The 23446-nt window shown below is 46.9% G+C and overlaps 1 protein-coding gene across 6 annotated transcripts; it reads right to left on the bottom strand.

Moving 5' to 3' along the window:
- Position 1: 1 nt before the first annotated feature.
- LIG3 (DNA ligase 3) lies at positions 2 to 22741 on the bottom strand. Of its 6 annotated transcripts, none has more exons than XM_083479204.1 (21): positions 22550 to 22679; positions 21170 to 21340; positions 20305 to 20884; positions 19322 to 19465; positions 17643 to 17840; positions 16790 to 16941; positions 15331 to 15497; positions 13570 to 13647; positions 11788 to 11956; positions 10476 to 10631; positions 9203 to 9334; positions 8047 to 8126; positions 7473 to 7560; positions 6997 to 7074; positions 6220 to 6343; positions 5895 to 6037; positions 4965 to 5039; positions 3216 to 3362; positions 2256 to 2430; positions 1012 to 1106; positions 2 to 405 (listed from the first exon to the last, which is right to left on the bottom strand). In XM_083479204.1, exons 3-21 carry the CDS (start codon positions 20855 to 20857, stop codon positions 172 to 174), a joined length of 2988 nt encoding a protein of 995 aa, XP_083335330.1. In that variant the 5' UTR covers positions 20858 to 20884; positions 21170 to 21340; positions 22550 to 22679; the 3' UTR covers positions 2 to 171. The 6 variants fall into 6 exon arrangements, with proteins under 6 accessions (XP_083335330.1, XP_083335334.1, XP_083335335.1 ...); XM_083479208.1 differs by having other exon boundaries at positions 22496 to 22620; XM_083479209.1 differs by lacking the exon at positions 22550 to 22679 and adding an exon at positions 22283 to 22343.
- Positions 22742 to 23446: the final 705 nt, after the last annotated feature.

Raw genomic sequence — 23446 nt, 5'->3', positions numbered from 1 at the left:
GTGATATTTAATTTGATTTCCATAATGTCAGTTTATCAGAGCTGAAAATTTCATCCCAAAAGGTGTTAAACCTTTTCTTTAAAAATGTAGCCAAGGCATCCTTAAAAGCCACCTTGCTCCCCTCACCTGTCCCTGTGGCTGCTGCGGCCCTGGCATGGGCCAAAGACCAGCTTAGCAAGGGGCTACCAGCCTCCTTTTCCGTATGCACTCCCAGATCCAGTCAGGGGAGACGTGCTTGGCAGATGGATTCTCTTCCACGTCCCCCATAACGTGTGTCGCTGAGGAGGTGTCGAATTCGCGGACCAGGTCTCCGTCGTAGGCGACAAAATACCGCCTAATTTTGCTGAAGCCTTCCACGGAAGGAGGCAGGTACAGCTTCACCCCAGTGAAGATATCCAGCAGCATCTGCGGATAGAGAAATGGGAAGAAACACAACTGGTTGGTGAGTGAGGAGGGACTCAGCTTGCTATATGGTGGGTTAGGAACTGGCGGCCCACAGGACTTCTCCACTTGGCCCACGAGGTTGCTTCAACTGAGCTACGCCTATCTGACATCACCGAAGATGGGGAAGTGCTTGGACAAAAGGGACTTTGCAGGCACTCATTGGCAATGCCTGAAAAGCCCCCGACAAAGCATTTCCATCACTGGAAGGCTTCCTTTGGAATTAAATGCATCGCAAGGGGTTGGACTAGATGACCCTTTGGGTCTCTTCCTACAATTCTATGAGACATTTTCTCTTTCCAAAGTATGCAGATTGTTATTCAGAATGCCTCCTTCAGTTACAAGAAAGTAAGAAGAGCACAGCTCGATTAGGCCAAAGGAACGCCTTTTCACACCTGTTAGCCACCTACCTCTGGGATGTCCGCAAGCAGGGGGTGAGTACACTCCCCCCAGGAGCTGGTATTCAGAGGCAAGTTGTCTCCAACAGTGCAGGCAGATTATAGCCATCCTGGCTAGTAGACACTGATATCCATATCCCACAGGAGGGATGAGGAGGTCAGGTCCTCTTACCTTCCCCTTCTCTCCTTCCAGCTCAGAGGCTTTCCTCTTCTCTCCTCGCTTCTCCGTGGCCTTCTTCAGCGGGGACTTTTCTACAGGTTTGCTGGCTAAAAAGAAAAAAGACAACAAAACATTCTACATCAGTGAGTTAGGGTGCCTTGCCAGGAGAAGGGAGAGGGCAGTGTAGAAGGGTCAAAGGTGGGCATATTGTGGCGGTGTGCACTGGTCTTCTAGCCCATCTTACCCCATAAACTGTGGAGTGGGAAACTGATCACTTAAAATAATTATCTGCATCAGTTAAAGCCACAGAAGAACAGCCTGCTAGAATAGGCCAATGGCCCATCTAGTCCAGTGAGATTATTGGTCCATTTAGCTCAGTACTGTCTACACTGACTGGCAGCAGCTCTCCAGCATTTCATGCAGGAGTGTCTCCCACTTGGGGACTGAATCTGGGACCCTCTGGGTGCCAAGCGAGTGCTCCACCAACTGAAATACAGTCTCTCCCCTTCTTACAGTGGCTGATCATCACCCTATTCCTGGCTACTGACAGGCAACTTGATTGCAACAGCCCGTCTTTACACTAGGGTTTGGATGGGCTTTAGGGTGGCCCTGAGAGGGTTTTGGAAAGCATGTGGCAGGGATTGGCACCGAACAAGCTTTGGGTGTTGCCCCTCCATGAGATGTTATCCAGAAACAATTTTATGCTGCTTGTCCAAAGCTCAGAGCAGCTTCCAGAACAAAAAATAAGTAACTATTATAATTAGAGACACGGAGAAACCTAGAGCATGAATTACAAAAATGGAACAGCATCACTGATGAACTGAGAGACTGATCAGTGCACAATGCCCTCTGCAGGGATGGAGGAACCTGTGGTTTGCTAGATGTCCAACTCCCATCAGCACCTGCCAATGGCCAAGGAGCATGCTGGGACTTATAGTCCTTGGGAGTTATAGTCCAGCAACATCTGGAGGGCCAGAAGCTTCCCTCCATCTCTGACCCCAATCCCCATAAGAAAAAAGGTGCACCTTGCAGTCCCTTAAAAAGAGAGTTAAGAACTGTGGCTTTGGGCTGCCCTGGGGCCATGACCATAAAGGCCCTGCTTCTACAGATGCACCTCTCACCATGTGTTGTCAAAAGACAAAGCAGGAACCCAGCTGGGTGTGTCTGTATTTGGGGCAGGGTTTGATGCCCAAGGGAACTTTCAACAGCCCTCCCCAGCCCCCCTCCCACAGCAACAAACATCCCAGCCCCCACACCTTCAGGCTTCTTAGCTTTTGCTGGGGACTTGCTGGAGGGCTGCTTCGGAGTCTTGCGGGGAGTGGAAGACCTCGACTGCCCTTCTGTCTCTCCGCTGCTGCCAGCTGTGGAGTTCTCCTCCTCCATGGCGACCACAGTGAAGTCAGACTTCTCCTTGGACAACTGGTATAGCTCCTGCCCCCCGCCAGAGTATAGGGATTTGCCATTAGAAAACAGGAAAGAAACCCTCAGCCAAGGAACAAAGGAAGGTGCCTCCGGTCCATCTAGCTCAGTATTGTCTACACCGACTGGCAGCAGCTCCCCTGGGTTTCAGCCAGGAAAAACCTTGCCAACCCAACCTGGGGATACCGTTGGGGACTGAACCTCGGATATCCTGCATGCAGAACAGACACTCCACCAATGAGCTGCAGCCCTTCCCCTTGAAACAAAAGAGATTATAATTTTAAAAGATCTATCTATCTATTTACAAACACACATGTACAAATAAAGCTGAGCCAGACCCTTGGTCCATCTCACTCCGAACTGCCTGGACTGACAGCGGCTCTCCAGGATTTCAGACATACCCTTCAGGATGTGCCAGCCACACCTAAGCATGATTCTAGTCCTCTTGGTTCTGACTATAGGGTTGGGGGTTAGACTAGATTACCCTTGAGGTACCTTCCAACTCTACAATTCTATGATTCTATGAATCAGAGGAAGCTGCTTCATACTGAGTCAGACCACAGGTTCACCTAGCTCAGCACTGTCCACACTGACTGGCAGCGGCTTTCCTAGATTCCAGGCAGGAGAAACCTTCCCAATCTAACCTGGTGACGTCATTGGGGACTGAACCTGGGATCTTCTGCATGCAGTACAGATGCTCCACCACTGAGCTACAGCTGCTTCCCCTAAGAATCAAGTGAAGTTCCACTCCTGGTTCTAAAGGAAGGGCAGATGAGCAGCAGAAGGTTGTGACTCACCCGGAGTTGTGGTAGGGAGGTGGCCGTGGTCCAGTCTTTGTCGTCTCGGATCCGTGTGCAGCGTGGAAAGCGGATGGAGATCCCATCAGCGGTGTGGGCCTCTGCTTTGGAGAACTCAGCCCCCGTGATCTCCCAGACTGGTGCTTCCTAATGCAGAGGGCAACAATCGCAGAATGAGCTGACCCAACCTTACTTGGCCAATCCTCTCTCTGCTGCTCAATGCAGTTCACCATTAAAGGATAGCAGTTTGTGAGGGAGAACTCTGCTGGAGAACAGCCAGAATTCTGTGCGAGTTTTGCACAAGACTGGAACAGAATTCAGCACCCCAAGAATCTCAGCTTGGGTTCTGAAAATTCTAAAGGAAACTACTAGCCCCCATGGCCAGAGAGGCAGTCTTGGGAGTACTGGGTGCAGAATTGTAGTGTATTAATCACACACATATACACAACCTGGATTATGCTCCCTCATCCTTGTTTTCAAGAAGTCTGAGAAACATTCATATGCTCCCAATATACTTGAACGAGATTCTTTTTTCAACATGGTCAGGAGATCTGAGAGAAGTGGTTGAGGCAACATGGTGTGTGCTCTGAGTTCATAGGAAAACCCACTTTGGGTCTTTGATCCAGTGAAGAGGTAGGGCGCCAAATGAACAGATATGATTAAAAGGGACTTTTGACACACAACACAAATACAAGCTGATGGCGTCCTGTGCTCATTTAATTCATGTGAGTTCCAACTATACTTGGCTGAAGACAGGATGGTTCAAATTGTGCAAGTTAAATCCAAGCAAGGCAGACCTCTTTTTGAGCCGAGTCTGCTTGGGGTTATCTGTTACAAAAAGAGCTTTTAAGTTCTCCACTTTGATTGCTGGACAAGGCCCACTTGGCACATAGGCACCGGAAGTACAGGGGATTCTCTTGCTCTCTCCTACCCACTAGCCATGGGGCAGATCCAAGGGTTTAGGAATGAGCAATTTTTTGTATACAGTCGTACCTTGGATCTCAGACGCCTTGTCTCCTGAACAAATCAGCTCCCAAATGATCGAAACCCGGAAGTGAGTGTTCCAGGTTTTCAACGATTTTCGGAAGCCGAACATCCGGCGTGGCTTCTGATTGGCTGCAGGACGCTCCTGCAGCCAACTGGAAGCTGCACCTTGGTTTTCGAACAGTTCTGGGAGTCAAACGGACTCCCGGAATGCATTCTGTTCGAGAACCAATGTAAGACTGTATGTGGAATTTTTACAATTGAACTACCCCCCCCCAACACACAAAGCTCTCATATAGTACAGTGGTTTCTCGACCAAGGATCTACTGTATTTTTCACTCTATAAGACGCACCTAGTTTTTGGAGGAGGAAAACAAGAAAAAACATATTCTGAATCTCAGAAGCCAGAACAGCAAGAGGGATCCCTGTGCAGTGAAAGCAGCAATCCCTCTTGCTGTTTTGGCTTCAGCGATAGCTGCGCAACCTGCATTCGCTCCATAAGACACACACACATTTCCCCTTACTTTTTAGGAGGGAAAAAGTGAGTCTTATAGAGCAAAAAATACGGTAACTGGGTTCATATCTGCTTAGCTTCACCTATCTAGCCACACCAGACACTAACAATTCATTTACAGAACGCCCCCTGCCCACAACCTCTAAAAAAAGGTCCACATTGAAAATCAGAGCCCATTGTTACTTTTGCACAGGGACAATCCTATTCCTCTCCCCCTGCAGCTCCTGCCCCTCCCTCTCAGGCTGTTTTACCTTTGGATCTGGAACAATGAAGTCTGGATAATAATTCTTATTTATTTTCAGCCAGCTTGGAATCTTACTGGGATCCTAGGAAGGAGAGAAAAAGACACAGGAAGTCACCTTCAAAATAATCCCATTCCTTGAGCCTACCAGCTGCACACCTTGGGAGAATCTTTGAAGAAGAGCCTGGCTGCCCATGGAGGTCCAGCGTGCCCAACATGCTCTTCTCACAGTAGCCAATCACAGGTAACTGTTCTGGGAAGCCCACAAAACCAGACTGGAGTGCAACAGCGCTGAAAGGACCATTGGAAGCAGCCATAGGCTAAGTCATGTCATGAATCCATCTAGTTCAGTGTTGTCAAAATGATCAAGGGGATGGAGTGACACCCCTCTGAGGAAAAACAGCAGTGTCTGGGACTTCTGAGCTTAGAGAAAAGGCAAGCAAGACGTGACATGAGAGAAGTTTAAAACATTATGCAGGGCATGGAGAAACACTAGAACTTGTGGGCATCCAATGAAGCCGAATGTTGGAAAATTCAGAAGGGGTAAAAGAAAGGACTTATTCATGCAGTGCATAGTTCCTGCAAGAAGCAATGAGGGCCACCAGATGGATGGCTTTAACAGACGATTGGGCAAATTTGTGGAGGAGACGGCTATTGATGGCTACTACTGGTCACGACGGCTATGCTCTGCCTCCATGGTCAGAGGCAGTAATGCTTCTGAATGCCAGTTGCTGTAAAACTGCAGGAAGGGGAGAGCACTCTTGTGCTGAGGTCCTGGCTTGTGGGTTTCCTGCTGAGACACCTGGTTGGCCACTGTGAGAACAGGATGCTGGCCTAGATGGGCCATTGGACCTGTTCTTATGTATGCCGACTTGGCAGCAGCTCTTTGAGAATCCCCGCAACCGACACTCGAGGGCTGTGACATCTCCGGGCTGCAAACCTTGCTGATCTTCACCATGTCCAGCTCCTTTTGCAGCCGGGCCAGCGTAGCGTCATCATGGCCGCCGGCGCATTTGGTCACCGTGCACCACTTCTGGCTGTCGGGATCGTAGCAGCCCATGAGGAAGATGGACATCATCCCCCCTGCGGCAGAGAGAGGGAGGGAAACGCGGTCCCTGCTTTAGAGCAGCTCAACTGGAAAAACAGACTTTATGTCCCATGGACCGCCACCAACTAGATTGGTTGCAGTGATGGGGGGGGGTGGGGGGAGGAAATTTCCCAGGCCTCTCAAGTGGTCCTCTGAGGCTGGTTTCTAAGACACCCACCTTTGCTCCCTTGGCCGTAGAAGGCACCCAAGACCACCAGGTCTGCCGTGTCAGCCATTGCCCCCTCGTTCAGGTAGTCCTTCTTCACTTTGAGCCAGTGGCGTTTTCCTGGCTCATAGAGGCTCTGCACAGGCCAAAGCAAGAAAGAAGAGGTGGTTGGCCAGAGCTCTCTAAAGCGTATCACATCCGGGGCATGTTTAAAAACAAAAAGCAACCTCCTAGTCCTTATGCTTGCAAAAATAGGCATTGAAGCTCTAGAACAATGCCAGCAGATAGCTGTGAAGTTGGAAGAGGCAGAGGGAGAGAGAGACGATTTCTAGATGGAGATCTTCAGTTTAACCAACATTAGCACCTCACTTTCCTGTCTAAAAAGTAATCAAAATGTGCCCCGTTTGACTGCTTCAATCTGTGGAGCTGTCACTTTTACAAGTGCAGCATAATGTCTGTTGCACACTCGAGAGAAACTGATAGTTTAGTGTGATGCCCCTAGTCTCTGGAACTTCCTGCCTCTTGATATTAGGCAGGCACTTACGTTGTGCAGTTTGATGCCTATTAAAACCTTTTTGCTTAGCCAAGCCTATCTCGACAGGTAATTTTATGTTTGTTTCTTTTATCTATGCTCATTTTATTATGTTTACGGGTTTTATTGCCAATTTTAATGAATATTTTGTACCATTTTATGTAAACCACTTATTAATTTTTTAAAAAGAAATCAAGCTGATGAACCAAATAAAATAAATTGTCTGGTGTGTGCATCAAAAACACAAGGATACATGCCTTCACATCTTTCAGCACCAAACCCTCCAGCCCCTCACGGATGACCCGGTTGATCATATCAGCAAGGTCCGAAGCTTTCTGAAAGAGAAATAGCCAAGTTAAAAAGGATTACCAGAGGGGGAGTGACTGGCTGTGTTAGTTTCTTGCAGGAACAACAACAACAACAACAACAACAATAATAATCAGAAGGAACAAAATGCAGAACTGTAAAACTCTTTCTATCAAGAATGGAATGTAAGGAAGTCACTCTGTCCCCATCCTACCTAGGTTGTGCTGATTTTCTACTTCAGTCAAATCTGGACAAAACAGAAAAGAACTGTCTGGATTCCAGAACACTGTGGACATTATTAGGCTAATGCTGGTAGGCTCCTCAGAATACTGAGCTCATTTTTGTTGGTGGCAATTTGAGAGTCTTCAATATTCCCCATGGGGACATTTCCAAGCGTTTCCAGCTCACAGTCTGGAATGGCACCCACCGTGACGTGCTTCATCTCCGAGAAGAGGATTCGGTTGGGGATTTCCACCATGTTATCGTAGAGAAACTTGCGGCGCTCACGGAGCGGCCTGGAGAAAACAGGGCAGAGATGGAGAACGATGATGAGAAAAACAGGTTTCAGGACGAAATGGGCCTAACTTTATTTAATTTTTATTTATTTCATGAAATGTAGACATTAAAAGAATAAAACAGTGCAATAGCCAATAACAACAGTAAAAAAAAAACCTATTTAAAACATTCAAAGAATAACGAAAACCAAAGATATGCTAAAAACCAGATTAGAACACAGATCAACATTCTACATATCTGGGTAGGCTTGCCTAATCAAAAGTGTTTTTCACAGGTGTCAAAAAGAGGACAGTAAAGGTGCCTCCCTGATGTCAATAGGCAGGGAGTTCCAAAGTGTGGCTGATGCCGCCGCACTAAAAAGTCCAATTTCTTACAAGTGCATAATGAGTATTATATGGCACCTGTAGCAGGGCCAGTTCTGCAGATCAAAGGGGATAAAAAGGAACAGATATGGTCCTGAGTTATACTGAGAGAATGAGACCCACCTGTCCATCAGACTGACGTCGTTGAAGTAGATACAGTCAAACACAAAGAGGCAGACGTTGGCGTCCTGGAAAGCTGCTTTCTGCAGAGAGACAGTGATGTGTTAGAACACAGATTGTATTTGGGGTTGGAGAAAAAAATCCTGTAGAGCTAGGCAGAAGCTCTTCCATTTGGCAAGGCCCACAGTCTTCCCCGGGTCTCCTTGCTGCCTCTCCTCCTCGGCCCGCCTTTCTCCACTGTGACTGGCCACAGCCTCTCTCCCTGCGCCTTGCTGGACTGCAGGTCCCCTTATCCCTGACCATTAGTCATGCTGGCTGGGGCTGATGGGAGTTGGAGTCCACTTTGTGCAGCTCACAGACAGGGCTTCAGATCCTCCCATGGCTGCTCCCTGCCCCCCTCTCGGAACTTCACAGAATCAAAGAGTTGGAAGGCACCCAAAGGGTCATCTAGCCCAACTCTGTGCAATGCAGGAATCAGTTTCGTCTAGGAAACTGAACTCTGTCAGACCAAAGACGGTGCCTCTGTTCAACCCAGTGAGCTGTTCCACAGATGATCAAACCAACCATGGCTCACTGCTTCAAACTTTGCTGGCAAAGTGCTTGATGAGTGTCTGGGGGTGAGGTGGTCAGAAAACCCCCAGTTAAGGAAGCAGGCTGGATTTGCATGTTAAATTGAGATGCCAGTAAAAAACACAGCTTCAAATTGTGGTTTTCTGGCAGTAAACAAACCACAGTTAAAATACTGGACAGAATTTGCACGTAACATTAAACCAAGGTTTAATGAACCATAGTTGAAGTAAATCTTGACCTCTCTGCAGGCGAGATGTCCCTAAATTCTGCCTTTCTGAAGTTCTCCCCATCTTTCCTGAATCTCTAAGCTGTCAGTTTCAGTGGTCGATCCCATGAGCTGCATGAGAATGGGGAGAAGGGAAATTCTGGTCTTTCTACATGATACCCAATGCTATAACCCACCAGCGTGTCTTGCCACTGTCTGCCCCACAACCTAAGCTTAGCATCCCCCAAACTGGTGCCCCCTAGATGTTTACAACTACAGATTCCATCTGCTGTTACTTGCTGTGTTTTAATAAAATCAACCTGCTTTGCAATGAGTTGGGTCATTTCGTCCATTTCTGGGCAAGGAGAGATTATAACCACGCACCTTGTGCACTCCAAGTGTTCCAAAGGGAAGGGGCTTGGCTGTCTTGTTGTCTATTAGAAGAACTTCTGCATCCAGGATCATGCTGTGTCCCCCTGGGAAAGCCTTGGGGATGAAGTCCTTGAAATGGGCCACCTGGTTTAAACATAAGCACATCACGAGATCAGAGTTTCTTGCCAGGGTCGTTCCTCCTGTTAGGGAGAGTCAGATGATCACTTCAGGCAGCAGAACCTGAAAAAACAGGGGCTCCTAGTTCCCCAATACTAGCGGAACATGCCAGGTATGTGATATTGGTAAGCAGCCAGCCACTTGTTTCTACAGGAAGCGACCCAAAGAGTGTTGGAAGTTTGGGCACAACTCACATTGCAGAAAGGGGTTTAAACAGACAGAGTAAGGGACCTCCAGATTCCCAAACTATTCCCGCACCTTTAAACTCTGTGCCGACCTATCTCTATCCTTTGAAGTTTAGAAAGGTATGTCTTAGGTTGCAACCTGTTCTGCTGCCTGAAGGTGAGAGGTCATCTCGGCTGCATCTCCTGAGAACAAAGGGGCAAGCCTGGCTTGTTGGCTTCTCCAACACATTAGTTAGCCAGCACTGCAGCACTCTTTCCTATACTCTCAGTCTGAATACCTTCCAATGAAAGGTATCCTCCAAGCAAGTATTCATTACAGTGGTGCCCCGCAAGACGAATGCCTCGCAAGACGGAAAACTCGCTAGACGAAAGAGTTTTCCGTTTTGGAGGTGCTTCGCAAAACGAATCTCCTATGGGCTTGCTTCGCAAGACGAAAATGTCTTGCGAGTTCCTGCGGGTTTTTCCCCCTTCCCCCCTTTTTCTAAGCTGCTAAGCCACTTATCAGCTGATCCGATAAGCTGATAAGCCGCTAAAAGCGCTAATTCTCTAATCCGTCAATGGGCTTGCTTCGCAAGACAAAAAAACCGCTAGACGAAGAGAATCACAGAACGGATTCTTTTCGTCTTGCGAGGCACCACTGTACATTGTTAACCTTCTGCTGCTGCTTACTCCAAACACTGGAGTGGTGTAAAGAGAGTGTGGCACAATAGTGTCAGACTAGGACCTGGGAGATCAAGGTTCAATTCCCCCCCCCCCCCATTGAGTGATTTTGGGCCAGACACTGGTTCTCAGCCTAACCTACCTCACAGGGTTGTTGTGAGGAGGAAATGGGCGAAGGGACCATGTAAACCACCTTGAGCTCCTTGTAGAAAAAGGTGGGATAGAAATGCAATCATAATAAAGTAACAGAAGGTTCCACTGACCTTGTGTGGAAGGACAGGTTTCAAGCTGCGACTGAAGTAGCTGAAGTGGTCGCCTTTCTTATGCACCTGGACGCGCTCCCCGTCGTACTTGATCTCTGAGTACATCCCGTTGGGGCACTTCTTCATGGCATACTCGATGGACTTACAGGCCTCAGCCTTGTTGGAGAAAGAAGGAGGAAAAACTCACCTTAGGACTTTTAATTGCATGCAGATCTACAACACAGGAAGCTGCTTTGTATTGTGCCAGAACATGGGTCCACCTATCTCTGTACTGTCTACACTGACTGGCAGCAGCTCTCCAGGATTTTAGGTAGGAGTCTCTCCCAACCCTACTGGGAGTTGAACCTGAGACCTTCTGCCTACAAGGCAGATTCTCTAGTCCTGATCTATGTCCCTTCTCCTTGTACAAGCTAGGCACAAGTTGTCTTCTACTATGCAGACCAAAACCCCATGTAAAACAGTATCGTCTATCCCAAAATCCAACAGCAATCCTCCAGCTGCTCAGGCCAAGATCTTCTCCAATCCTCTCCCCGAGGTGTTTAGGTATGATCCTGGGACCTTCTGCAACAACCTGGTGTCCTCTGGAGGTCTCATACTACAACTCCAATCAGCCCAGCCAGCATGGCTGAAAGGACTGCGCGATATCTGGTTTCCAACATTGTGATATACCAATTTATCACAATATCTGAAATAAGGTGGAGCTATGTAGAGGCATTCACTGGCTTCACGTTCTTCCCCACATTGTGATTTTTGCATAATGTGTGGGTGATGATTCACATTCTGTTGCCAGGTCAAAAATTATGAAACTGATCTCACAATATGGACTTCAAACTGGTTTTGGAAGATATACTGATACGTTGGCCAGCCCTAGTGACTGATGTGAACTGTAGTTGGAAACATCCAGAAAGCACCAGGTTGGGGATAGCTGCTCTCTCTCTGAAAAAGGGATTCTCAGCACTTTAGAAGAGCCTGCAGATCACAAGAGCTCTCCCTCCTTGGAAGCAGCTCTGGAATGATTTATACACCTGTCCTACTCTTCCCCATCTTCTGGCATGCAGTTGGGCACTGAGAGAACAGAATGCGAGGCTGGATGGACTGCCCTTTGGCAGCAGCCAGGCTCTTACATTGCAGAATGGACTGTGGTCCACACAAGCTCATCCCACAAAAAGTGCCACTAGATTCTTCCTTGCTTTAGCCTTCATTAAAAGCCAAACAGTTGACAGAGATGGGGACAGGAGGGCCTCTAAAGGGAGCTCCACGGGCTGGATGAGGAGACCACCAGATCACAGGGTTTGGGGCTGTTTCTTTTTACCAGCATGGGTTGAACGGGGGTCATCAGTGTGGCCTGGACGCTGAGAGTCCTCTTTAGGCCTGGCACCTTCTGGGACTCCTGCTGGTTCCTCAGCACCCTTTCGACCACGTCGTGGAGGTTGCGCGAGGCTTTGAAAGCCTCATAAGCATTTGGGTCCAAGGCATCCAACCTGAAAGGAAAGGAGGAGGCAGGGAGAAAGATTGTGGGAGGTAACAGTCTCATATATTATTTTCCTATAAAATTAGATGAAGTCATAGAGGAGAGGGGCTATCGATGGCTACCAGCCACAATGGTTCTGCTCTGCCTTTACTATTGGAGGCAGCAATGAGTTGCTGGAAGTCACAGGATGAGAGAGGGCTCTTGTGCTTGGGATGTGCTTGAGGGTGGACTGTTAGCCTGAACCAGCAATTGTATTCTTGTCAATTGAGATAGAAGAGGGGAGAAAGGAGCTGAAGAGTGCTGTGTGAGGAATAAGACCACAGAATGGCTGAGGGAAAACTGAGGCCTGAATTTTTAAAGGTCAGTGCATTATTTATCACCTCGCTGTTTGTGGAATTCTCTCACCAGGGAGGCCTGCCTGGTGTCATCGTTGCATAGCTTTAGGTGCCAAGCAAAAAAAAAAAATCTCTTTTTCAATCAGGCCTTTCTCTCTTCATTATCTCTGGCCTTCTTGAGTGGGTGGTATGTTTTAATCCTGCTTTTTCAAAAATAGGATTGCCTTTTAGATACAGTCGTACCTTGGTTCTCAAACGGAATCAGTTTGACTTCCGAAAACATTTAAAAACCAAGGCACGGCTTCTGACTGGCTGCAGGAGCTTCCTGGGCTAGAAGCTGCATCGGACGTTCAAAAATGTTTGAGTCACAAGGCATTCAAGAACCAAGGTACGACTGTACATTGTTGCCAGAGTCAACATATGTGTTTGTTTATATACTGCAAGTTGCTTTGAATTACCTTGGCAAAGAAGTGATCAATAACTATAATTAACAGTAACAGTAATAAATTTCTACATACAGTCGTACCTTGGATTCCAAACACTTTGGTACTTGGATGTTTTCGTTCCCGAACACTCCTGGAAGTGAGTGTTCTGGTTTGTGAACATTCTTTGGAACCCGAATGTCCGATGGGGCTTTTGCGGCTTCCGATTAGCTGCAGGAGCTTCCTGCAGCTAATCAACTTCCAAGGTACGACTGTATTTATTTAAAAATTGTGTACCACTGAATCATAAAAGAAAGTCAAAGTGGTTTACAGCAATAAAACCATATTTGTTACATCATTAACCATCACAGAAGGATCTTTTCTTAATTGGCTGCATAGGCCTGGCAGAATAGAAACATTTTCAGCAGGCGTTCCAAAAGCTGGCGCAGAAGGCGTTTGCTGAATCCCCATTGGCGGAGCACTGCACAATACTGGGCTGATGACGCTATGTATATTTGTATTTAATGCAGTTATATCCCATCTTTTTCTCCAAGCGGCTCAGGGTGGTATACATGGTCCCCCAAACCTTCTCTTTTAATCCTCACATCAGCCCTGTGAGGTAGGTTAGGTTGGGAGACAGTGAACTTCATGGCTGAGTGAGATTTGAATCCTGGTCTCCCAGGTCCTAGTCCAGCAGTCTAACTGCTATGCCACACTAAAAGCTTGGTCCTTGGGGCTCTTGAGAGTTGGGAGAGCAGCTCCATTTCAAAAAGAGCCCAAGTGGTCTTCTTCTATGTCTCCATCACATCCCATTTTTAGACTTCTGCATTATTTCTGGAAACGACATACACACAGAGAGAGCTTACACATGTTTGGCTCCAGCATTCATTTTCAAGTCATGCTTTATCAACCGGATGATGCACTTCAGGTCATTGGCCGTGCACCTGAAAATTAAGAGAACAATTAAAAACAATCATAAAACAAGATCATGAAGCTTAACAATTAATCATTGGAGATTTTATCAGCTGCAAACTGTGCATTTATTTATTTTAAAAACTTAATCATAAGGACCATGCAGCTTGCAGTGCTGAAGATCAAAACAGACGCAACAGCAGCCTACCAAGTCAGCCTGTAAAGGAAGGGGCAGCAGGGAGAACGCTGAGCCCCCCTCCCACTTCTATGCAGATTATTTCTCCCCAGTGATTTTTTTTCTTGTTGGATCAGTCCAGTGGCCCATCTAGCCCAGCAACCTGCTCTCCCAGTAGTCAGCCAGATGCCCCAAAGAGAAGCATGCAAGCAGGAGCCAAGCACAGCAGCACTTTCCCCTTCCTGTGGTTTCCAGGCAGAGCATAGCCATCGCAGCTAATAGCCATCAATAGCTCTCTCTCCTCCATGAATTCCTCTACTTCTCTTTTAAAGCCATCCAGGTCAGTGGCCATCACTGCCTCCTGTGGGGGAGGATTCCATAGTTTAACTATGTGCTGAGTGAAGAAGGACTTTCTTTTATCTTTCCTCAGTCTCCCAACACTCAGCTTCATTGGATGACCACAAATTCTAATGTTATGCGACAGGGAGAAAAACTTTCCTCTGTCCACTTTCTCCATAGTTTCACAAACTTCCTTCTCTTACCTTTTCTCTAAAGCAAAAAGTCCCAAATACTGCAATCTTTACCCATAGGGGATTTGCTCCATCCCCTTGATTGTTTTGGTTGCTATCACTGCACAAGCAGGATTACAAAAGCACCAAAACAGTCTTCCATTCAGACATGTAAACAGATTCCTGCTTCTGCAAAAGCAAGCTGGCAGCTTGTGCTGCCACTTCAGAATCTGTCCTTTTTAAAAAATAATAATAATAATTTTTATTAACAAACCAATCAAATCACATTAATTCCAAATTACAGAGCCAAATTTTAAATTTTTGTTGGGGGTACCCATGTTTCGAGCTCCGAAAGGGATCCGGTCATCTTATTGCTGCTGCTTTGATGTTCACAATTCTGTCCAAATAATGTTCACAATTCTATCCATTCCTTCTTTGTTGTTTTCCTCATCTCTTCTTGTTGTTTTCGTATATTTTTCCTTTCTTTACTTTGTGACCTCTGATAGTCTCCACAAGCGAGTTGAAAACAAGCATTTTTATAATCCTGTGTGGATTTTTCCATTCATCCAAGAGTCATATTCAGACAGCAGACGGGAGAGCGATCTCACACGAGTGCTGTGCGCCTAGTGCCCTCACCCCCTTCTTCTTTCAAACTTGGGGGTGATTTATGGCAACCGCAGGCGAAGGCAGTGTTTCCCCCATTCCCTGGGGAAACAAGGGAGGCTACATACTCCCATATAAGCTTCTTAATTGCCTCGTGTGAGACGGAGAGATGGTATTGTCGGCCATCTTCCAATGCGCCCCTAGTGGCCCCCGCTTCAGAATCTGTCCTTAGAACAGAACCTGTTGTGGCCTTCCTCTAATCTGCCACCCTCCAGAGGTTGTCAGACTAGAACTCCCATCAGTCCCAGCTGTCAGCTAAACTGATGGTAAGGAATTATGGGAGCCCCAATAACACACTGGAGACACGGGGAAGTTCCTCACCTCTAGCTTGATCTCCCCAGCCGGGAATCTCAAACCTCTTACTGTACCTGTTTGCAACATCCTGCAGCAAGCTTTGCTGGTCGTCCTCTTTGGAAAGCTTAGAGAGCTGTGTCAGGAAGTCATCAACCTCTTGGATCGTCAAGAGGCTCTTGGCAGCCGGGGGGCAGGATTTGCTCTGCTCAAAGAAGATCCGCACTGTCTCAGACACATCACCCTGTTTAAAATAGAATCATACACTAAATCACAGAATAGGGAGGGGGAGTCTTTTCACAAAATAATAGAAATGTAGGATTTGAAGGGACCCTGAAAATAATCTAGTCATCTAATCCATTCCTCTGTAGTGCAGAAAACAACTAGAGAATCGCTGGCAGATAGTCATCCAACTTCTGTTGAAAACCCTCCAGTGAAGGGGAATCTACCACTTCCCAAGGTAGTCTATTCCATTTTAGAACAGCTCTTACTGTCAGAAAGCTATTCCTGATATTTAGTGGGAATCTCCTTTCTTGTCATCTGAATACAGTGATTCAGGTTGTCCTCCATGGAGCAGCAGAAAACAAGCTTGCTCCGTCTTCCATGTAACAGCACTTCTGTCCTCCAGGCTGAACATCCCAGCTCCCTCAACATTTCCTCAAAAGGCTTGGTTTCCAAACCCTTGATCATCTTAGTCTCCCTCCTTTGCACACCTTCCAGCTTGTCAATATCCTTCTTAAAATGTAGTGCCCAGAACTGGATACAGGACTCCACGTGGGGTCTGACCAAGGCAGAATAGAATAGTCCTATTGCTTCCCTCAATCTGGACACTAGATGCAGCCTGGATTAGCATTCTTTTTTTTTTTTTTTGCTGCTGCATCATTCTGTTGACTCATATTAAGTTTGTGATCTACTAAACCACTGGATCCTTTCCCCATGTACTGCTGCCAAGCCAGGTGTCTCCCATCCTAAATGTGTGCACCTGATTATTCCTGCTTAAGTGCAGAACCTTACTTTTGTCTATATTGAAATTCATTTTGTTAGTTTGTGGCCAGTTCTGCAACCTGTTAAGGCCATCTTGAATCCTGGTTCTACACCAACACCTCTCTCTGTCCTCCATCCAGGCAAGCAAGAGCCATAATCAGAGTTCAATGATCCATCCCAGCCAGGCCAAAACACTCAAGGATGGCTGATGGGCGTGTGCCTTGGGGAGTGTCCTGAGGGCTTGACGGACAGGCCGGGAGGGCCAAGATTCAAGACCATTACAGTGGTACCTCTAGATACAAACGGGATCCGTTCTGGAGCCCTGTTCGCATCTAGAGGTAAACGTAACTAGCGACGGCACGTCTGCGCACGCCACTTTTCACCGCTTCTGTGCATGCGCGTGACGTCATTTTGAGCGTCTGCGCAAGCGGCAAAACCCGGAAGTAACGCGCTCCGTTACTTCCGGGTTGCCGAGGAGCGCAACTCGAACGCGCTCAACTCGAAGCATATTTAACCCGAGGTATGACTGTACATAGCAAACTCATTCCTCACTTGTTCAAGGTCTCGGACCATGTCCTCCTGGCTGCAGCCAAATATCCTGCTGAAGAGCTTTACGATCTGCTTGTCATTCAGGTTGTAAACACTCTTTATGACCCCCGGCAACAGCAGCTTGACTGTCAGGTAGAGATCCCCACGGAAGCCATCTGGGTACAAGGAAAGAGGTGAGAATGGACAGCCTGGCCTCTGTGGACCACATTTGCCCATAATGAAGAGGTCTCTAGAAAACCTACAGCCCTAATCACAGCAACCCAAGCTTATCACAGATGACTATTTTAACCCTTGTTTACTGCTGATTTTACAACTGACTTCAACGTCTTTGTTATTTCTATTTTTATCATCCAAGTCACTTTGAGTGCAAAACAGTAACTAACTAATTGTTACTTTTTTGAATGTTATTGTGCTATGATCCTCCTTTGTGGGTTGTGCAAACTGCTATTCAGAAAAATGCTTTTTGTAGGGTTGGAGGCACTGGGAATGAGCTTATGGAACAAAGGGGGCAGTGGCCTGAAAGTGTTTGGGGACCACTGACATATAGCATGCATATACCATACATTATGTCACCAGGATGAGGAAACAAACTGTGTTCCACCTGTCCCATTTGGCAGATCACTCATATTTAATAAATAATAATATGGGGGGTGTTTACTGGTTTTTTTAAAAAAATAGGTATTTTGTGTTTTTCTTTTTGTATTTTTCTGTTGTGAACCGCCCTGTGATCTTCAGATGAAGGGTGGTATACAAATTTAATAAATAATAATAACTGTTCATATATTTAAGCCTGCCCTCTACATCAACACAAACGCTCCCAATTTTTAAAAAAAGAGAAAGGGAGAAGGAATTGTACCTCCGCTGGTTCCCTTCTGCAGGAAGTCCTGGATGATCTGGGTCTTGACGTTGTAGCTAGGTTTGTCGGCTACCATAGCACAAAGCTTCCTGAATTCCCGCAGCAAACAGTCCTTGTGCTTTGGGTCACTCTTCTCCGTGGACAAGCTGGGCTTGCGGGGAGATGCAGAAGCCACTTCATCAGAGCTGCCCGGCTTAGCTGTGCAGAAAAAGAACTTCAGGGAAAGATATCGCTGACTGGTATGACCTGCGATTTCACACACACCCCAAAACATTTATTTGCACTTCTGGCCCATTCTATCCTGAGGACCAGGTGCAGGTAACAGCACCTGAGTAGATCCAAGGCAGCGTTTCTCAGATTTGTTGTTTCTGGATTAAAACTGAAGATGATGAAGGCTCCAGCTCCCCTCAGCCCCAGCCAGCTTGCCCATCAATTCAGGGGTGTAGTCCAGCAACATCTGGAGGGCACCACGTTGGCTACCTGTGTTTTACCAGGATGTCTGCTGCAGATCACCATCAGCAAATGATTTGGAATTTCAAATCAGCCAGCCTGATCCTAGGCCTGGGTGATTGGAAGGAAATCATGCTCAATAGGGATCACTTCCAGGAGAGTGTATCACAGAGCTGGCTAGCCTGCAGCCCTCCAGATCTTGTTGGACGACAACACCCATCAGCTCCAGCCACAATGGTCAGAGATAATGTGAGTTGCAAGATGGGCAAGGCTCGGCCAAAACAGCTTCATAGGCCAAATGGGGAAGCCCAGCAGGTCAAAACAAGATGGCAGGGCAGAGGTTTTCCCATCCCTGTCTGTAGAGAATGTGAACAGAGGTACATTTTTCTACCTCTTTCATACCTTAGGAGTGAAGCTGATGGGCAACAGATTCAGAACAGATGTTAGAAAATGACTTATTCACTCAGCATGCTTAACACATGGAATTCCCTTGTGATGAGATGTGGTGATGCCAGCTGGCTTAGCTAGATTTAGAAAAGGGATTAGACCAGCCCAAACCACTCACCCACTTGCCATAGGCGACAAAGAATTATTTGTAGGCAAGCAAGCTGGCTGGAGGAAGGGACGGTGTGTTCCATCCTTCCCCCATTGCCAGTGCAGAACAGGTGGGCTGCCAGAGAAAAAAGGCCCTTCCTCTGCACCCAGGTAAGAAATGTAGCAGACCAATGGAGGAGAGACCTGTAAGCCCCACCCCCACCAGCAGACTGGTATACTTTTGTGGGCTTACTTACAAGGCAGAGTTAGACAAATTCATAGAGATGATGGAGGAGGAGGATGAGTCTACCAACATATTGGCTACAATAGCTAAATGGAACCTTCATGTTCAGAGGCAGTCTACCTCTGAATACAAGGTCCTGTGATGCAATTGCAAGGGAGGGCTGTAGCCTTTTGTGCTTTGCACTGTGAGGTGCAAGATACAGAAACAGATGGACCCTTTGGCTTAATCCAGCAGGGCTCTTCCGGCATCCTTAAGACTCTTGCCAAATCATCAGTTAATGAAGACTATCAGCAGATGGCCTAAATGTTAAAACACAGATCATTGGACATGGATTGGCCACATCCAAGAGCACCTGCAGATTCCCCCACAGAACCAAAGCTAAGACTCTGAGCTGGAAAAGCCACCAATGAATTACAACCAAAAGAAAGAGGCCCGTCCATCTCTTATGCACCTGTAAACCCTGAAAATTTCTTTGGTGATGGATCAGAAGAAGCTGCCGGCATTTTCTTGGGGGAGGTGATTTGACCACTGGCAGAAATCTTCGCCTGGACGGTGGCCTTTTTCTTCGGCGTGTTTGCAGCTTTGGAAGTAAGATCTGTGAAGACATGAGGGGTCAAAGGTTAAGAGCCACAGAATTTATTCTACTCCTCTACAGGTCTTGAGTAATACATGTTCAGAGAAACCTGCCCCTTTGAGAAGCTACTAGCAAAAGTGATTTGTCATGTATCTGGGCCTCAACTCAAAAGCCAAACGTAACACAGGCAACTTGTGACAAATCGGTTAACTATGGGCAGGATCCTATTGGCAAAGTAATGGAAGATGAGTGGCAGGTTATTGTGGGGATTAGAAGAGAGGAGGAGGAGAACCCTGTGCGCCACTTTGAGTTCCATGGAAAGGTGGGATATCAATGCCATAAAAACATAAAATAAATACAAGGACAGGAAGAAACATCAGGTACAGAATGATTGCCACACAAAGGAAGAACAAGGATATAGTCTGAGTTCCTCACTTGTAGTTTTATAAATCATTTAATGTGTCAACACAAACAGAAGTTATGAATATAGCAGTTGTTGTATAAGGGATTATTATGATGCCTGGAATGTAATGGAAATTAATAAGATTTTGGAACGTAGAAATAAAGCAAATAATCAAGCCATCAATTCTAGCATGTGGGGGACCACCTTATCTAAATTATATAATTCGGTATTTCAATGATTGGTATTATTAATTGTGTCAAAAATTGGTGTTGCTATGATAAGGCCATTATTGGACTGTAATTGAAAACTAATAAAAATGATTATCAAAACAAATAAAATAAAACAAATAATTTGTAACACTAGTACTAATAATATGAATGAATGTGGCTAACTTTAAGTAGCCAAGGCTCTGAATACTGGGCCACCCTATATAACTGCTCTTACCACCACCGCTTACCCGAGATGTGCTGGTTTATCAGCTCCTTCTCACTGTCCTGCAGCTCCTCCCAGCCCTCCAAGTCCGTGATGTCCTCAATCTTCTTTGTCGTCGCCCGGGCCCTCTCCAGCTTCTCAAAAATGCACTTGACGTGGTACCACTCCTTCATGTCCCCGCCGGACTCTGTGAATGGGTTGGGCACCACCTTCCCGATGCGCACCATCCCCTTGAGGATCTTCTCCTTGCACTTCTTGCAGCCCGCCGTGCCTCGCTTGGCGTAGTCAACGCAGTAGCGCTGCTCTGCCATCTCGGAGACTGTGCACAGGGGCTTTGAGGGCCAAACGGGTAGTGGTGATGGGAAGAGAAAGCCACGGGCAATGCACGGCTGGTACCACCAGCCAGCCGGAGATGGGGTGCTGCTGCTCCACAACCAGGAGCACCCGCGGAAGGCAACGATTTTTTGGAAACTGTGGCCAGCACGGGTTTGAGTTGTCTCTGCTGACAGCAAGGTTTTTTCACTTCTGCTGAGGATTCTGGCTGCCTTTAGGATGTGTACCCTGAGCATAAAAGGCATGTAGTTTCCTGGGACTCAGCTACATAGCTGCAAATAAAACATTTTAAATGTGTTGTAAAGTACAATATACAAATGTGACACTAGATGGCGAAAGTGAGCTATGCAAAATTCAATGTATTTTTCAAAACTTTTTTTTTTTTTTTTAAAAAAAGTAGTTTCACAGCGTTTTTATATGTGTGTAGATTCCACCCTGGTCTCCTTTTCTCTCACAGTACTGAGCTAAGAGGAAAAAGGGAGGTAGTGGGGAAAGACACATATAACTCTATACAAAAGGAGTCTAGGTAAGAAAAACTGAGGCCACAATCAATTTACTTGTCTTTTTAAGAGACAAGAGGGCTCTTGCAGACTCTGCTGAAAGGGGGAGTCACCACTACCCTTGGAGACATCATTCTTCCTCAATGAATGGAGACTTTTACTTGGGATCCATTTATTTAAAATAAGTATAAAGCCACTTTTTAAAGGGAAACCCTCTTGATACAGCTCCTCAACAATGGATCATTAAATACACATTTCGTTTAAAATAAAAGACAATGTTCAAAACAACACTGAGACTCGTAAGACCAAAAAACTGCAGTTTTTTTTAAAAAATGAAACATCAGCAGAAAATACAGGCCCTGACTTCTACTTCTATCAAATTTCATATATGTCTATATTGTAATACTTCAAGAAATCCAACCCTCCTCAGAGATTTACACGTGCGAGAGGCTGAAATTAGAAAACAGCATTTTAAAACTGTGGTTATTTTTGGCAGCTGTGAGGGAAAACATTTTTTTTCTGGTGTGACAGTAGTGTTACAAAACTCTTTCCCAGTCACACAGAAACTGGTTTGGTCAAGTTACTTTGTGGCGGCTGGTAGGGCAGATGAAAGGGTAGGTGAGGCAGAGCCACCAATTCCACTTTTGTTCCCATCCTCCTCCCCACAGATGTTCTGCAAGGGGCAACTAAGGAGGAAGAGGAAACTGGCAGGCAGGCCTGGGCTGATTATAAGAAAGAAGGCAAGCAGAAGAGAGCTTCCATGGGTCTGACTGGGAAGAGTTTCCTCTTTACAAAGGGCATTTGAACGAACACTTGCACTTTAAACTGGCTGTTGTCAAACAACACTTCAGCGCTATTGGAACTTAATGAAACTGGGTGGGTTTGCAGTTTTTCATCTTTTTATTTAAGTTAATAAAACGTGCAATGGCTACAGTCAGTAGGAGAAATATATTACAAACGACACGCATGCCTAGCAATTTCAGGGTTAACCCACGTGGAGCAGACACGCTTCTCTGTTTAGTGCACTCACAACCTAATCTCACCAACCCTGCCCAATGAATATTGGGAGAGCTTCCCCACCACCTCAAGTCTATCTTAGGTCGGAAGAGAAGGGGGAAAAGGAGGCTCCAGGCAGAGAGAGAAAGAGACCCCTCGACAACAGCTCCTCACCCTCGCTGACCCATTTTTCCTCCTCCCTGCCCATCCCCATGGCCTCAGGCACCTCGTGGACTGGGGGACGCTTGGTTGCTACCGCGCACGCGCCATTTATTTTCCCCACAGAGTGACGGTTGGGAGGGGGCAGCGCAAGCCACGCCCCCTATGGGCTCCCATCACCATCACCTCAGGTCTACGCTCCTTGAAAGAGCGGGGAGCAGGACCCACCGGCGCGTCCCCTCGCCCATTTTCAACCAGCGCCCCTCCTTCGCGGACACGCACCTTCCTTCATGGGGTCCCTTCAGCCTCGGCGAAGACCCCTTTTAAATCCGGGCATCTCCGGCGCCCCCTCTCGCTCGCGCTGCGGGCGCATGCGCACAGAACGTCGCGTCGCCCCCCGCGGCGTGACGTCACCGTTCGCTGCGGCTTTCCTAAAGGTTCTTTGGAAGCAGGCAAGGCCGTGTCTCCGCTCCTGACCCGAGCAAGCCACGCCTCCTTTTCCTCCTATTAACTCTTCACCTCCCGGTTTCAGTGTGCGTGCACACGAAAGCTTATACCAAGAACAAACTTAGTTGGTCTCTAAGGCGCGTCTAAGGGGCGCGGGTGGCGCGGTGGGTTAAACCACAGAGCCTAGGACTTGCTGATCAGAAGGTTGGCGGTTCGAATCCCTGCAATGGGGTGAGCTCCCGTTGTTCGGTCCCTGCTCCTGCCAACCTAGCAGTTCAAAAGCATGTCAAAGTGCAAGTAGATAAATAGGTACCGTTTCCGTGTGCTGCTCTGGTTCACCAGAAGTGGCTTAGCCATGCTGGTCACATGACCCGGAAGCTGCACGCTGGCTCCCTCAGCCAGTAAAGCGAGATGAGCGCCGCAAGCCCAGAGTCGGTCACGACTGGACCTCATGGTCAGGGGTCCCTTTTTACCTTTAAGGTGCTACTGGACCTATATATAAAATCGATTTTCCTGTAAGCTTTGTTTTGCGTTTACGAAGCCTTAATGCGGATCCAAGCTCAAAGTAACCAAACAAAACAGGCGTTTGTCTATGTAGGAACGCCATAGCTTTAAAGCATACGAAAAGAACATTGGGAACTGCAGTTCACCACTCAGATCTACAGCTCCCAGGATTTTTGTGTTTGTGTGGCAGGTGCTTTAAAGGTGTTTTGTGTAGGCAAGTGAACTCTG

Source organism: Podarcis liolepis (assembly GCF_965112155.1).
Source record: "Podarcis liolepis genome assembly, chromosome: 16".
Taxonomy (NCBI): Eukaryota; Metazoa; Chordata; class Lepidosauria; order Squamata; family Lacertidae; genus Podarcis; species Podarcis liolepis.
The sequence above is the reverse complement of the archived record's forward strand: the minus strand, read 5'-3'. Positions and strand labels throughout refer to the sequence as shown.

Excerpts from the sequence above, each read along its gene's own strand:
- LIG3 (XM_083479207.1), bottom strand. The coding sequence starts at position 20,857 with ATGCCTTTTATGCTCAGGGTACACATCCTAAAGGCAGCCAGAATCCTC. Across the intron at positions 5,040-5,894 it reads ACATGGTGAAGATCAGCAAG|GATCCCAGTAAGATTCCAAG; the intron begins GTTTGCAGCCCG and ends TCTCCTTCCTAG. Across the intron at positions 3,363-4,964 it reads TCATTGTTCCAGATCCAAAG|GAAGCACCAGTCTGGGAGAT; the intron begins GTAAAACAGCCT and ends CCTCTGCATTAG.